Source organism: Helicoverpa zea, chromosome 5 (assembly GCF_022581195.2).
Source record: "Helicoverpa zea isolate HzStark_Cry1AcR chromosome 5, ilHelZeax1.1, whole genome shotgun sequence".
NCBI classification, from domain to species: Eukaryota; Metazoa; Arthropoda; class Insecta; order Lepidoptera; family Noctuidae; genus Helicoverpa; species Helicoverpa zea.
The window spans coordinates 13,096,134-13,111,473 of record NC_061456.1 but is presented as its reverse complement, the minus strand read 5'-3'; the positions used below and the strand labels follow the sequence as shown (position 1 = coordinate 13,111,473).

The following is a 15,340-nucleotide window of genomic DNA, read 5'->3' as shown; positions in this document are numbered from 1 at the left end:
AATTGCGAAAGTGAGTTTGTTTATTCGGTTAACATCCTACAATATATGAAATGATTGAAAAAAAATGCATGGAGGTAGGTAATATCCTGAAGAGGGGAGGCTTTTTTTAGGTCCAGGATGTAGTTAACTCGGGACGCTTAAAGTCGCTGGAGAAATAACCGTCTTTCTGTAGACCAGTTAAATACCATAAAATTTTAATATTTAAATGAAGTAGAAAAGCTCATTAAGTCGATAGCTAAGCAATTGACTAATCGTTTACCATAGATAGCCAGGTAAACTATACTGACTGACCAAAAAATATAAAAATAGCAAGCAAAATATAAAATGGTAGATAGAATCTGCCTACGAGCTAAAAAAGCGTAGCATCTTTATTCGTAGCAGACATGCTACGTTCTTAAAACAATATGGCTGTGTTCTCTCGCCATTTCGGGGCAGTATTTTCTCGTAGTAAAGTCTTATAAATCTGAATAGTTTACTTCTCGTCAACTTTCAGTTTTATTATTACAAATCGCCATAGACTCAGAGAACAATCTGATCGATTGTCACGGTGTCAAACCGTTTACCCTTATCGCTTATATCCAACACCATGGCACACCATAGAACTCCCATCTGTCGCGATGCACCACTGCACCGCGAACAATGGTACCATTCATGGACGAAATTTTTTATCGAAAAAATGGATTTTTGGCCCAAAAAACTGTTGGTAAGTCGGTATTAAGGAGGGGAGAAAGCTGGTGTAAAATGTAATTGGGTTATACTGGTTTAGGATTTACTTTTTTATTACCGTATTTTGTTATGTTGGAATTTAATAGAGCTTTACGTGTTTGCTGGTTTTTCTTTTGCACGCGTTTTTAATACTCTTTCATCGAGATGTTTTTGAGATAATTTATGCAACGGAAGCTGCTTTAAATATTTTTTTTCAAGAAATATTTTACCTTTGGGAGCTTACTTACAAACATTTATTTTTCTATCAACTAATTTAAAATAGAGAGAAAAAAAATAACTGGCTTTGATTTTTTCTCAATAAATAACATCGACCTTTAGATGTTAGAAAGATCAAAATGAGGTATTTGTGAACATTTGATACTAAACATAGATATATCGTATCCCAATCGAACTGCACGACTACCACATCACATTGCCAGTAAATCACAAATAAAATAAAGTCAACTCAACCATTGTGCACCAGCATGCACCTGGCCCTATAACTCTGGTCCTACGGTCCATTGTGACGCACCCTCGCTAGGCCCTTAGTGGGGCAGACCCTTAAGATTTAATTACCAGCCTTTATAACCGCTACTGTTTACTTTTATTACTTCAGTTGGGAAGTTTAGTTTTATCTGTCTTAATTTTAGTTATTTATGTTTAATGAGTTTTTCTGGCATTTTGTTGCTGGATGAGTCTTGGACGCAAGTGGTTGGACTTTGTAAGGAAGCCTGGAGTTAAAAAGTCTGTTAAAGCCAAACAAAAATAAATGTGGAGATTTTATATGTATACCTACTATTACTATATAAAATGTTTTACTTAGTAAAATTCAATTTTAGCTCACATAAGTGACAGCGTGTCTGTGTAGGTACTAACATGTGAGTGATCCAATAGGACCACCTTACCTTAGTACCTAGTACCTAATCGCAAGTGCTTATGTAATTAAAAGAAACAGTTATAATGTTTATGAGGCAGCTTAAATCCATGTTCATTTTGTTAGTAATTTCTTAATACGTACTTGTATGTCTTCGTAACTACCACGTGCGTGATTAGACTCATAATTCAATGGTTCCGCGTGTTCTCTCAAATAGTTTACCTTTTTAAACGGTTTTATTTTGTATGTTTTGCAATCGAGACTGTAATTTTTATTTCAATTCTGGTCCTCAATTTAAAAAAGGAATAGATATTGTTAAATGAATTTCTTGCTCCAAAAGTAACTCTCCTTTTATGACCTCTTTATGTCACAACTTTTCAATAAGCCCAACCAAACGGAAATTCCTTTAGACATACGAGTTTAATTTTCCATAGCCTACCCACCTGATTTTCGGTTCAGGTCCTATTAATGAAATCTGTCTGAATATTAATGAGCTATCTCCAGGTATAAAAGCTGAGGATTGGTTAGCATCAACACATTCAATCCACATTCGTGGTATAGTAACCGCCTTACTTCCTTCAACAAGTCAAGTTAAACCACCACCAAACTCATCATGAAGCTGTTTTTGGTCCTTGCTTTCGTGGTGGTGTTCGCCTGGTCCTCCGAAGCGCAAAACGGTGCAAGCTACTACTGCGGTCGCCGACTAGCTGAAGTCCTGGCTACTCTTTGCTGGGGCTCTGAAGAAGTGAAGCGCGATGCGGGCTGGTGGATGTCCCCTGATGCGGCCCACTCCCTCAGCGGGGCCCGAGGCAAGCGGGGCCCAGTTGACGAGTGCTGCTACAAACCCTGCACGGTGGATGAGCTGCTCTCATACTGCTAGCGAAGTTACTGGCATGGCTGATTGTCAAGTGAATGACGTGTTGAATATTTGATGTAAATAAATTATGGAGGTTACCTTATTCTGTGTTTTATTTTGTTGCTAAATGCATTTCAGACTTTATTTTTTGATTAAGACGTGCAAAGAGGAACATGTGTCACTAATAGTAAGAATTGTTATAACAAAAGCTTGAATCAATAGAAATATAAACTTACTAGTAAATAAAGGCTATAATATTCAATTAATAATTTTGACAAACTATGAAGGTACATTCATTATGGTAATTAATTACTAAAATGCATATTCCATTACATCTAGTAGGTCCATATTCAATTATTCCAAATCGCAACTCGGCAGTACATTTTGATCCCCAAAATCCCCGGGGAATGATCATGAATATCAAACGGGCATCGCATAGTCCCGCAGTTATCTGATCCGGATTAAACCGGTAAAAAGCGGTCATTATTCCGCCTCCGTGGACCAAATGGGATTTTTTATTTGAGCCACACCTCGGGCTATTGTGCAAGGATTGTCATTGGGCTGGAAGACTTTTTTCATCCCTCTATTACAGAGAATGAAGGAAACAAGTTAAATAAAAGCTTTAAAAAAAATGACCAATTTCCTATGAAACTGTTGAAAAAGTTCTTTGAAAGTATGTTTTCTTATCAGGAACTAACTGTGCTTTAAATATGAAGTAAATAGTCACACAGAAAAAAAGGAAGGATTTTACGATAGGATTATAAGAAACTAAAATAATAAATATGTACTAAAAAAAACCTACTTACACTAATACTAATACTTACTTAATACTTACTGAAGCCGACCCCAACATGATTGGGAAAAGGCTCGGAGGATGGACACCTACTTACACTATCATAGAATAAAACTTTTAAACAAAAAATCTGTACTTACACATGAAACAACACATTTTGTTAGTCCGCCACACAAATCCACAGCATCCCCATTTTAAGATATTATCTCAGCACATTAGCGATAATTCTGCAGATAAGAATCAGGTTTCACGATAACATTGTCCTTTGATCTACCCCTGTCCAGACCCCCTGTCCAATGGGTGACAGTTATTTGTCAAAGTTTTGTGACGTACTTTTTTTCTTTTTACTGCTAAAATTGGCAGCATACTCGAAAAAGTTTAATCAAGCTTTGATCTGAAATGTACAACATTTTGTAATATTTTTTCCCAATTAATGAATGATTATTTAAACAATTTCAATTCAAGAACCATTAAATTCACATAGCTCCATATTAATAGTTCATACACCGTTAATAAGTTTTCCAATTGCCTACCAGCATAAGCGACTAAAGCTTTCAATTTTCGAAAAAAAGAAACACCGTTATTGGACTGTATTGTATCCAGTAAATACATACTATCTCAGTTCAACCATAAATACGAAATATCAAAAGTTCAGCCCTCACCGCACGCGCAACCGAAACGAATCGATATTCACACTCCTCTTTATTTACACACTACAACAATATCATGCAATTATATATTCAAAATAATGTTAACACTTCACAATGGCTTACATTTGCATGTAAAGGATTAACACTCGGTGTGACCACGGTACAAGTTAAAAACTAAAATAATTTGATTTATCTACGACATGGATTAGTTTAATTTGCATCGGTCTGTGGTATAACGACCTTTATTATTATTTATATTGTTCTGTTACCACGTTTTGTCGAAAATTGAAAATTCCCAAAAAAAAAATAGAAATGTGTCAAATCTGCCTGTGATGTGATATAACGTGTTACAATGTGTTAAGATCTTACGTGATAAACGGACCGTTACTCCAAATTGGGCGTTAAGAAAAAGCCATGTCTATGTAAGCAGACTTCAGGATTTTGAATCTCCTGAATTACTTATTGTAAAATAAAGACCTATTCTATTCTACTAAATATGTAAAATCCCGTTAATTAGAATTTAGATTAGCCTAGGTTGTCTATTATGTTATTCAGGTTTATCAAATATTTACTACAAAAATCAAACATTGTAAAAAAATTATGCAGTACTGCGAATAATGTACCTTGCAGTGCCAGTAAGTTAGCTAAAGCCATTGCTAACACCGACTTTTAAAGAAGACCTCTATGTTCTTTTCTAAAATGAAAAAAAAAAAACTCTAGCTAACGAGCACAAAAATGCAAATCAACTTATGACATAGAAGAGGGGTGAATGCAAACCTCTCCGCCCCATTCACCCCATCTCTTGTTGCCCTAATAGTTGCCCACCCCTATCTTGGTGCCCCACTTGTGACGTAGGTACTCGCCACCCTCGACTTAAATGCTGCTCCTTATTTTCGTGACCAGACTTGCAATCAATAATAAAAAAATCTACGGTAGGTAACCATTTCCGTGGTAAAAACATATATTGACAAAGTTTTTAACGTTAGCTGATCTTACAATATTTATTTTAAAAACTTTTTTACAAAAAAATTAAACCGACTTCCAAAAACACTAAAAAGCAAAAAAAAAACTACTTTTAGGTGCATCGGCCTAGAAGTCGGTGTCTAATGGATGTTACTAAGTTAATTTTGCCACCGACTTCTAGGCCGATGCACCTAAAATTAGTTTTTTTTTTTGCTTTTTAGTGTTTTTGGAAGTCGGTTTAATTTTTTTGTAAAAAAGTTTTTTATTTATAGCTTTTCAGTGATACGAATAGTTGTCACTATCCATATAAGTGGAAAGTTCTTATCAATACAAAGAATATAAGCCCAAATACGAGGTATTTTACATATTCAGTTGTCGAGTTCCCTCGACCTTCTCTGGTCTCCATCATCAGGTCAGCTCCAAACCTTCACTGTTGCAAAGGTCTCGTCAATACAAATAATATAAGCCCAAACACGAGGTAGTTTACATATTCAGTGGTCGAGTTCCCTCGACCCTCTCTGGTCTCCGTCATCAGGTCAGCTCCAAACCTTCACTGTTGAATAGTGCTTTCAAGCATACACCTTAGTGTCAAGTTTTTACCCTATGTATGCCTACAACTTTCGAAGGTTGCTCTCGATTTCTCTGGGTTTCCATCATCAGATCCTGACCTGATGACTATGGGACCAACTGGCAGCTATTCTGCGTCGAACAAAAAAAGAATCATGTAAATCGGTCTATAAACCTCGGAGTAATCGATGTACATACATAGAAAAAAAAAAAAACAACATACCGGCCGAATTGAGAACCTCCTCCGTTTTGGGAAGTCGGTTAAAAAGGGTATTAATAAAGAAACCACTTTTACTTCTGATCTCTCTCATTTTTAATTATATTTATACAGCCAAAAACAAGCAATAGTAGTCATGTTGCTATAAGTTAAAAAGTATTCACGATAATCACTCTATAATCTACAATCGTAACACAGACGCTTTAATAATAACTTTAAGGGCAGTAGGATAATAGTTCTTCAAGGGTGCATGGCTTGTCGCAGCACTCGTCGATCACGAGTCGCTTGCCAGGGACCCTGGACAGCGCTAGCACAGACCTAGGTGGTAGCACCCACCACCCAGTTTCACGTTTCACCATGTCAGGGGAATGAGGGCAAGCCTTGTCCAGCGCATAAGGTAACTTACGCCCACAATACGTATCTATCGGCAACAGGACTTCTGAAGAGCAAACGCACGCCAGAAGCAAAACAAAACACAAAATCAGTTTCATGATGACTGATCGATCAATCCCGTGTGAAGGATGAAAGGCTATCGCAGTCTTATGTATGACGATCAAATGTGCCGTATGCACAGAAAATCCTAGCTTTTATACCTGAAGAAGCTCATTAATACTCAGACTAATTAACAATATGCATGGGACCTGACTGAAACATAAGTGCGGAAGTTATGGTAATTTTCACCTTTCTTGTCTCCTTGATTTCATGTGTGAATGAGCAAGTAGATATAAAACTGGGGTACCGAAGAGCTATGCCATAGTTTTCTTTAAATAACTATGTGCATTATGTTTACTGTTATAAGTAGGCATGCTCATATAATATGTAATCATATAGTATGCTCATATAGCTAAGCTCATATAGTATGTATATGTAATCTTGGACATAAGTAATTCTCCTGTATATTTAAGCTGTGCCGTGCCTGGCCCACTCGTGTACTGAAGGAAGAGTAGGATTTAATTAAGTAGAACCAATCTATATGCAGGTACGTGTGTAAAATTTCAGCTCATTTCCCTAAAGCATGATTGAGGAACATACATTCAAACCCAAAAACTAACATTTCTGATATTGGTATGATCGAATGGATTCATAGTCGATGTATATTGCAATCTACTTGGTCAAGTGTCAAACTTTTTGTTCAATTCTTTGCAACCTGGCAGTCTAGGAATGTAACAGTAAGCCATATGCAAATTCAAACGTGGAATAAAAATTAACAAGATATCCAAGCGGCCCATCAGACGGGCGCTGATTCGCAATTTTTTCAAAATTTCAGTCCGTTTCAAAATTTTCGTAACGTAATAGTTTTTTTGTACAGTTTTTTATATATATATTTTTCGCACAGGATCGACAAAATTACCAGTATCTATCATGGTAAGTGAAATTTGAATGTAATATGGTTTTTCAACTTGGTGCGTGTTTCAGGTAACATTTGATTTTCTATAGCCTTTTTGTGTGTTCTTGGTAGCAAATATTTGGGAGTTTTTCAACTTCAAGGTTACTGAATAAAATGTGCTTGTGCTGGTGGTCTCCTCATTTTTTAATACTTGACTTCCCATAATTCTTAATTTACTTTGAGAACTTTACAACTTTTTCGTTTAATTATAATCATCTTGTAACTAATTATGATCGTTTATGATAAATTCATTTTCATATTTGACTGCTTTGTCATTTTGGAACTGTCACTCGTCGGCCATTTTACGATGTAAAGCTTGTTACATAATTTGCCTAAGACGACCCACTGCTTCATCTCAAAGGTTTTTTTACGCCATGTATACTTCATAGTTTGAGATATTTTCTACTATCTTTAACTGCTGACAGAAAGGACTCGTGCTATAGTTAAATGTCAATAACGTGCGACCATTTTGTACGCGAGCAGAGGGAGTGCATATCGGTGCACGTGGGGCAGGCGGGAGTGCAAATGGGCGTGGCTTGCTGGCAGCTGTACTGCCTCGAGCACGGCATCCGCCCCGACGGGACCCTGCCGGCATGCGAGCAGGACCCCAATGCTGCAGACTCCTGCTTTAACACCTTCTTCTCTGAAGCTGATCGAGGGAAGATGGTGCCCAGAGTTGTTATGGTGGACCTGGAAGCCACTGTTATTGGTGAGTTTAACTACACTACCTCCTGACTTGCTTTGAACTGGATCTTAGCGGTCTAAAGGCATTCAACGTAGGACACATATTTGAAATCAAGCCTTGTAGGTGTTAGAAAATAGTGGCGAGATTTAGTTTTTACTTCATACTTTCAGATCACGTTAAGCTCTATTACTAACATAGTTTCTCAATTGCATCTGGTAGCTATAAATAGGAAGATATACCACTTCCTTTTTTCCCTGTTACAAATAATTTCTTATTTGTAAAATTAAATCTTCAAATTTATTTCTCAAATACCCTCTGTTTGCTATGTACCAACGTTTACGTTTGCAGATGAGGTCCGCTCAGGAGAGTACCGGCAGTTGTACCATCCCGAGCAGCTGATCACCGGCAAAGAGGACGCGGCGAACAATTACGCGCGCGGCCATTACTCCACCGGACGGGAGGTGCTCGGTCCCGTCATGGAGAGAGTCAGGAAACTGGCTGACCAGTGTACTGGTTTACAGGTATGCATAAGAAGTTTCGTCACCACAAGCTGTTCCATTTCTTTCCTATACAGGTTTCTTTAATACGACATGAAAACTCTGGCCATATATCACAAGTTCTAAGACTATTGAACAATGACACGAAGTTCATCTAATTTATTTTCTACTCGATTCGTGAGTGTTTTACCCCTTTTCATGTTAGGAACTTAAAAATTACGATTTGGGTGTCCATGTCGTTGGGTTGACCAAGTTATTTTAAACATAGCTTTTAATCTTTCTGCTTGCTTCGTGGATTACTTAATCTTGAAAGGGTAAAAGGTGTTAATAATCTCATTATTAAATTGTCCAGGGTTTCTTCGTGTTCCACTCGTTCGGTGGCGGGACAGGCTCCGGCTTTACCTCGCTGCTGATGGAGAAGCTCTCTGAAGAGTTCGGCAAGAAGAGCAAGCTCGAGTTCGCTATCTATCCAGCACCACAAGTAAGAATCCACTTCTTCGGATTAATGATTTCGCACAGTGATCTGCTTATAAAAAAAAATTTTGCAAACCATATATTATTGTCCTTACCTTGTCTTATTTACTAAGATTGCAATACATGAAAGTGACCTCATAAAAACCAACCACATCATCCTTTAGCAACAAAAAACATTCAGCTTTCTGGAATAGTTTCTATTCATCCAGCTTGTTAAGACCTCATACTAAATACTAAACCTTAGTCGATATGGTTAGAAAGAATGCTACTTGCGAGATGACGGAAGATAGAAGAATACATCTCCAAATAAAATTGGGCGAGGACTAAATACAACGTTAGCTTACGAGCCGAGTACGCTTCCAGCACGAAATATTCCAGTGCATGTGTTTTTCGCAGGTGTCGACGGCAGTGGTGGAGCCTTACAACGCGGTGCTGACCACGCACGCCACCATCGGCCATTCGGACTGCGCTTTCATGGTGGACAACGAGGCCATCTACGACATCTGTAGGCGGCGGCTGTCCATCGAGAGGCCCTCCTATGCTAATCTCAACAGGCTTATTTCACAAGTAAGGACAAAATGTTCAGTTACCAGCACAGCAGTATTGTGGTGAACCGATTTTGTAGTAAGTAATTTACGAGAACCATTTCTTTTGTAAACCTATATGATTGCGGTTCAAACGGCTGTCAGTAAATTTTTATAGTTTAACTATTTCATATAGTGTTTGGATCATATGCCATTAGTGTTGGAAAAAACAGTTTTTTTTCTAATGTGAAAAAAAACCTTGAAAAAAAACCTGATAAAAGCAGTTTTTTTCAAGAGTATACTAACTCTAAAATTGTCAGGGCATTTACCGTTAAAGATTACATAATAGAGTCTTAGGTTTATTCTTGAATCTACGGTACTTTTCTTATAAAACAGTACCAAAATTTCATAAAAATATTGGCAACATTCATTGATATTAACTCAATACAAGGAAAATTTTGAAAATTGAACTAAAACTTAGGCTAGAAAAAAAAAAACAAATTTAGAAAAAAAACAACGATGCAAAGTTTTTTTTCAATAAAGTGAAAACATACAAATCGTTTTTTTTTTATTTTACATCACTATATCATACTATACAGTGTACATAATCTACTTCAACGATGAGTGTTCATCCCATCACTTCAAGAGGCCTGTTCATTAGATTATTCAAGAGGTCTGTTTATATTTAAAATGATGTTATGTATGTTTCTCCATGGTATGGTCTTGCACAGGTGGTGTCGTCGATAACAGCATCGCTGCGGTTCGACGGCGCGCTCAACGTGGACCTGACGGAGTTCCAGACCAACCTGGTGCCCTACCCGCGCATTCACTTCCCGCTCGCCGCGTACGCTCCCGTTGTCTCTGCCGATAAGGTAAACTCTTCCAAAGTGTATTGAAAAGTTGTGAGACAGAACTACATATATTTCGTAATTCTAAAAGCTAAATTCTATAAGCTGACTTCTACTTAAAACTTCTAGGTATATAAGTCCGCCTTTACCAATTTTATTTTGTTAGACATGAGACAATATAATTTGTGGTCATGCCAGATTAGCAAATAGGACAACCGGATGCCTAGGGCTTTAATGCTGGAAGTGTTTTATATAACCAAATTACTTACCGCTTTTATAATATATATTTTTTTTATTTATTATCACAGCTACTTTCCCATTACAGACATAGCTAATGAATACCTACGCTTTTTGCTCTGCAATTCCAGTGTAGACGTAGGTTAAAGCTCTCCCAAAGCAGCAATTTCCTTAAGTTCTTCTTTTATATACAACGCCAAACTTTGCAGGCGTACCACGAAGGCATGTCAGTATCTGAAATCACGGCGGAGCTGTTCGAGCCACAGAACCAGATGGTGAAGTGTGACCCTCGCGACGGCAAGTACATGGCGTGCTGCCTGCTGTACCGCGGCGATGTCGTGCCCAAAGACGTGAACGCCGCCATCGCCGCCATGAAGGGCAGAGCCGGGATACGATTCGTGGATTGGTGCCCCACTGGGTTCAAGGTGAGCTTCAAGAATTTTAAAGGATCGTTTTGAAAGTTTAATATGTGATGAGCTGCTGGCTGTTGTATAGTTTAGGATGGAAGGTTTTTAGAAAGGGATCGTCGATATGTATTAATGTGGATTTTCAAGCAGACACCAAATCTTTTTCTTTTTTTTAAGCTTACCATAACAAAGCAAAGAGAAGCCAGTGACCCCTAAAAATTGAAAACCCTAATACTCGTAATTGCAAAATCATAAATGTCATACAGCTCACATCTGTGGGTTTACAATCGTTTCTTTTATCCCCTAATGCTTCATACACAACTAAATCCAGTCCCATTATTCTCACAGGTGGGCATCAACTACCAGCCGCCGTCAGTAGTGGCGGGCGGTGACCTGGCGCAGGTGAAGCGCGCCGCCTCCATGCTCAGCAACACCACCGCCATCGCCGAGGCCTGGGGCAAGCTCGACCACAAGTTCGACCTCATGTACTCCAAGCGAGCCTTCGTGCACTGGTAAGTCTTCTGAGTCTTCTCTCAACTGTGTTACGGTCTTCCAGGATGCAGCTGAGTAAAAGTGTTTAACATGGAGCGGCTGCCTCTCTGATCTCCTTAATCCAATTTCGCGTGCATCTCGATACACTGTATAGCAGAAGTATGCACGTGATCAAATTGTCACGTTTATACGCCTTTCCAGGTATGTAGGTGAAGGTATGGAGGAGGGAGAGTTCTCAGAAGCTCGAGAAGACCTCGCAGCGCTCGAGCGCGACTACGACGAAGTGGCCATCGAGACGTCGGACATGCAGCCGGGCTGCGACGACGAGCTATGACGTGACCGGCCGCGCCCCCCACCGCCGCACCCAGCTCGACTCGCATACAGAGTACATCGGCCGGCGCACACTTGGCTAAGCGCAGAGAAGATCATTTTTACCGTCAAACTGTTATTATAATATTTGAAAGTGAAAAATAGTCGTCATGTGCTTGGCCACCTCTGTGCCGGCGCTATCACTGCAACAGAACAGCATCGCCGCGTGCACAGTCGGTGAGCTGCGACTCATGCGCTGTGGCAGGTTGTGCGTGTGTAATGGCGGCTGCAGCGTCGCCGCCGAAGCGGACGCCACAAAACCGCGGCCGCACGTTTATTGATATTGATTATTGCAGAACTGTGAAAATTTTTATAAAGGTTCGAAAATGTCCGCGGAGGTCGGATGATGCTCGAGTTGCTACCGCCTCGCTGAGGACCGCCGCGTCAGCACGGGGCCTCCCTCGCCACGATACGTTTCTTCGTCCGGCAGACTTGCGACGTCTATTTTTTTTAGTTTTTATTTTTGAGATTTTTACAAATTTTATAGCAAATACTGGACGGAGAAATGACCAAGTTTTTTTATTACTTTTACATTAAATAGATATGATGATGGGGACGTGTTTTGTGGCGAATCGCGTAATGTGCGGTGTGATGCGGCGCTATCGTTGTAAGTGTAATGTTTTATATTTGTGTACGTCCGTCTGTGTTTGTAAAATGAATGAAAAAGTTTATATACAGTGTACCGTCTGATGTTCTTGTCACAATAAAATGTCCAGTTTATTTTCATTTGAGACTCTTAATTTAACTTCCCAATTTCCTTCGTTGGTGTGTGTACCTGTTTACACTACACATTTTCGACATAGTTACACTACGCATTTACTACATTGACAGGTACAAATTCAGATACAGATTATAGTTCGGCCATTCAGAGAATGCGTTCCTGACACGTCGCGATTGAACTGACGACGTAACTTTGCAATGGCGTTGCAGTTACGATAAAAATATTTTTGCTGGTTGTTTACCGTTTTAACAATTGAGGAGCATTAAAACAACATTATTATATCAATAATCAATGAATGTTATTACGTCGTCAGTTCAATCGCGACGTGTCAGGAACGCATTCTCTGAATGGCCGAACTATAACTGCTTCAATGCCGCTAATTGTATACAAATGTACATATCAAACAATTTTTAAGGTTCTTTTAACCTACAGACAGACATGTGTTGCTTGGGAGTTTGTTGCGCCACTTCTTCTTCCCAGTAAAAACACATAGGAAGTGGTGAAGGGTGGGCGTTTTGGGGGCTGTCTATTGCAAATTCCTGACGTTCAAGAAGTGCTGTCTTGCAGCCGAGTTGAAATAAATGATTTTTGATTGATTGATTGAATTATGCCCGTTTTCACCAACGATCTCTTACCGTTTCCCTATCTAAATGCTACTTTTAATAAGGACCCCTCCCAATTTGACACCTACCTAAATTCATTTTCACCACACTTGTACATGGATCCCTTAAGTAAGTGACAGATTACTAGTTCTACAAACGATAAAGAAAAGTCGATATTTTATCGATAAAATGATTTTTCAGTACTTCTTAAGTAATAAACGTCAATCGAGTATATATTACTAAAGCCTGTGAAAAATTATCTTGTAATGTTATTTTAATTTAACTTTTAACTACTTTACGCTTTGTTTTATGCAATAAAACAGTAAAGAGGTTTTCTACAGGTGAATTTTTACCTATGTCCTTCGCGCGTTTGTCAAATTGACTGATGTGTATATGTGATATGTGTACATTCATTTGGGTTTATTATTGTTGAAAAGATAAGTTTATTTTGGCAGAGAAGAGAAAACGTGGACAAACCTTTCTTACAGAAAAAAAAGACAAGCTATAATAGTGAAATTGCTGACGTCTCATAGAGACACAATATTAAACAAAAAACGGATGGGACCACGAACGAAGCCAAAAACAAAGCTTGGATCCAGTCTCAAATAGTTTTAATGCGACAGGAAACGTTTTCAGGTAAATGTGCATAATATCTGTGTGGAATAATACATTGTTAAGATATTGCCGTTCAACTGTGTTCCTTGTTTTACTGTGGGCTTCATGGTATTTTTGTTTTCCATGAGTTGATGGATATAAGTATGGAGTTAAAATTATAAATTTATAATGTTTATTTCGTTTCAGGTGGTGCGAGAAATTGGAAAGACGTGTAAAAACCTTTGATTATATATATGTCTAGATGTAGCGTCGGGTGCGCGCAAGCGTGGAAAAAAATGTCGATGTACTGTTCATCGACAGGAGCTTTCCTGTCAATCAGAACAGATCGTGCCGCTTAACTGTCAAAACGTATTACGCGCGCTAACTAAAATACAAATAACAGAGATAAAATGACGACATGTACAATTAAAGTCTGCCGGAATTATAAAGGAAGGCTAAAAAGTGCCAATAACATCACCTATCATCGGTAACTGACCCAGAAAATAAATAGTTGTTTTTTGTAATTATGTTTACTAAATCACGCCATTTTGTATCAGTGTTGCCAGTTTCTGTTTTTCATTTTCCCAACTTCACGTGTTTATGTTATGTATAAAGGATATTTTTTTAAGCATTGCGCAAAAAAATAATAGGTATAATTTCTATTTTTATTGCTCAGATAGACATTTTCTGATTCTCCCAAATATTATCTACTATTATTTGATTAGTAAATTATGGTCATCAGCGTAACATGATTTTTTAATAGAATTCCAAGTAATCCTATTGTTAGGAGTCAGTGGATAGACTGCATTAAAAAAAGCCGCGGAGATGCGATGTGGACACCAACAAAAAATACCGTAGTGTATTCCGATCACTTCCGCAGCAAGGACATGAGTACTGTCGACAAGATAGGGCGCTGAAGACTTACAAAAGGAGCAGTGCCAAGCAAGGTTCAATTTTCTATAAAGTTATAGTTAAACAGAATAACACTATGTATACAAACTTATTTAATTAGTCTATTTTTTTTTTTCATTATTTATGGGAGGATCGTAGTAGCTGGTATCATTATTTACGTCAACGCGCAGTGTAAAATGACACCTACACGCACACATGCATAACAATTTTGTCTCTGCTTCTTTGTTGGGATTGTATGGTGACACTCCATCTAGACATATATATAATCAAAGGTAAAAACATGCTGCGACCCCAAATTAAGATGGGGCAGGAGGATGATGATAATGTTTGTTACATCACATGAGGACTATTATTGAATTGAATTGAATTGAAAATATTTATTTCAGACTAAGCACACACAACAGTACACAGTCCATATTATGTTAGTAAAATTCTTAACTTAAAATTCTATGTTAGTAAAATTTAAAGTGATTATTGTTATGAACATGCATCGACGACCAGTGCCTGAGCATCTGGCCGTCAACTCTGTCCGACAACACACTCAGAAGCGTGTTGCTGCTCCCCTTTACCCGAAACCACAGGGAGGCCATTATTAAACTATTTGTTTAAGTACTATCTTTGTTTTAATTTTCATAATTTATTATCTATACTAATATTATAAAGCTGAAGAGTTTGTTTGTTTGTTTGAACGCGCTAATGTCAGGAACTACTGGTCCGATTTGAAATTTCTTTCAGTGTTAGATAGCCCATTTATCGAGGAAGGCTATAGGCTATACTTTTTATCCCGGTACGAGAAGTAGTTCCCAAGGGATGCGGGTGAAACCACTGGCAAAAGCTAGTGTTCAATGTTAGCCTACTTCTTACTTTCAGAGGGTATCCACTATCATCCAGGAAATAGGCTCTTCCATGTTCACTATTTTCGAATCATTGGTCTCTGCTGTTTTGGTATATAGTTGAATCATGTCC

At 38.3% G+C, this 15,340-nt stretch overlaps 2 protein-coding genes and 1 long non-coding RNA gene across 3 annotated transcripts; all 3 read left to right on the top strand.

Moving 5' to 3' along the window:
- Positions 1 to 2,192: 2,192 nt before the first annotated feature.
- LOC124630574 (insulin-related peptide 4-like) lies at positions 2,193 to 2,459 on the top strand. Its single transcript, XM_047164533.1, has one exon. It carries the CDS (start codon positions 2,193 to 2,195, stop codon positions 2,457 to 2,459), a length of 267 nt encoding a protein of 88 aa, XP_047020489.1.
- A 5,000-nt stretch (positions 2,460 to 7,459) lies between these two features.
- LOC124630677 (tubulin alpha-8 chain-like) lies at positions 7,460 to 12,251 on the top strand. Its single transcript, XM_047164642.1, has 8 exons — positions 7,460 to 7,721; positions 8,046 to 8,218; positions 8,547 to 8,675; positions 9,065 to 9,235; positions 9,924 to 10,064; positions 10,487 to 10,702; positions 11,033 to 11,196; positions 11,378 to 12,251. The coding sequence occupies exons 1-8, from the start codon at positions 7,460 to 7,462 to the stop codon at positions 11,508 to 11,510; spliced, it is 1,389 nt and encodes a 462-aa protein (XP_047020598.1). The 3' UTR covers positions 11,511 to 12,251.
- A 1,124-nt stretch (positions 12,252 to 13,375) lies between these two features.
- On the top strand, positions 13,376 to 14,731 carry LOC124630276. The gene is made up of 3 exons (XR_006984409.1): positions 13,376 to 13,504; positions 13,670 to 13,694; positions 14,647 to 14,731. It is a non-coding gene; the product is annotated as an uncharacterized LOC124630276 (long non-coding RNA).
- Positions 14,732 to 15,340: the final 609 nt, after the last annotated feature.

What these genes read in the sequence shown, in the direction of transcription:
- LOC124630574 (XM_047164533.1), top strand. Translation starts at nt 2,193, where the DNA reads ATGAAGCTGTTTTTGGTCCTTGCTTTCGTGGTGGTGTTCGCCTGGTCC.
- LOC124630677 (XM_047164642.1), top strand. Translation starts at nt 7,460, where the DNA reads ATGTCAATAACGTGCGACCATTTTGTACGCGAGCAGAGGGAGTGCATA. An exon ending in TCAACAGGCTTATTTCACAA is followed by an intron (nt 9,236 to 9,923) that starts GTAAGGACAAAA and finishes GGTCTTGCACAG; the next exon opens with GTGGTGTCGTCGATAACAGC. An exon ending in CCGTTGTCTCTGCCGATAAG is followed by an intron (nt 10,065 to 10,486) that starts GTAAACTCTTCC and finishes CAAACTTTGCAG; the next exon opens with GCGTACCACGAAGGCATGTC.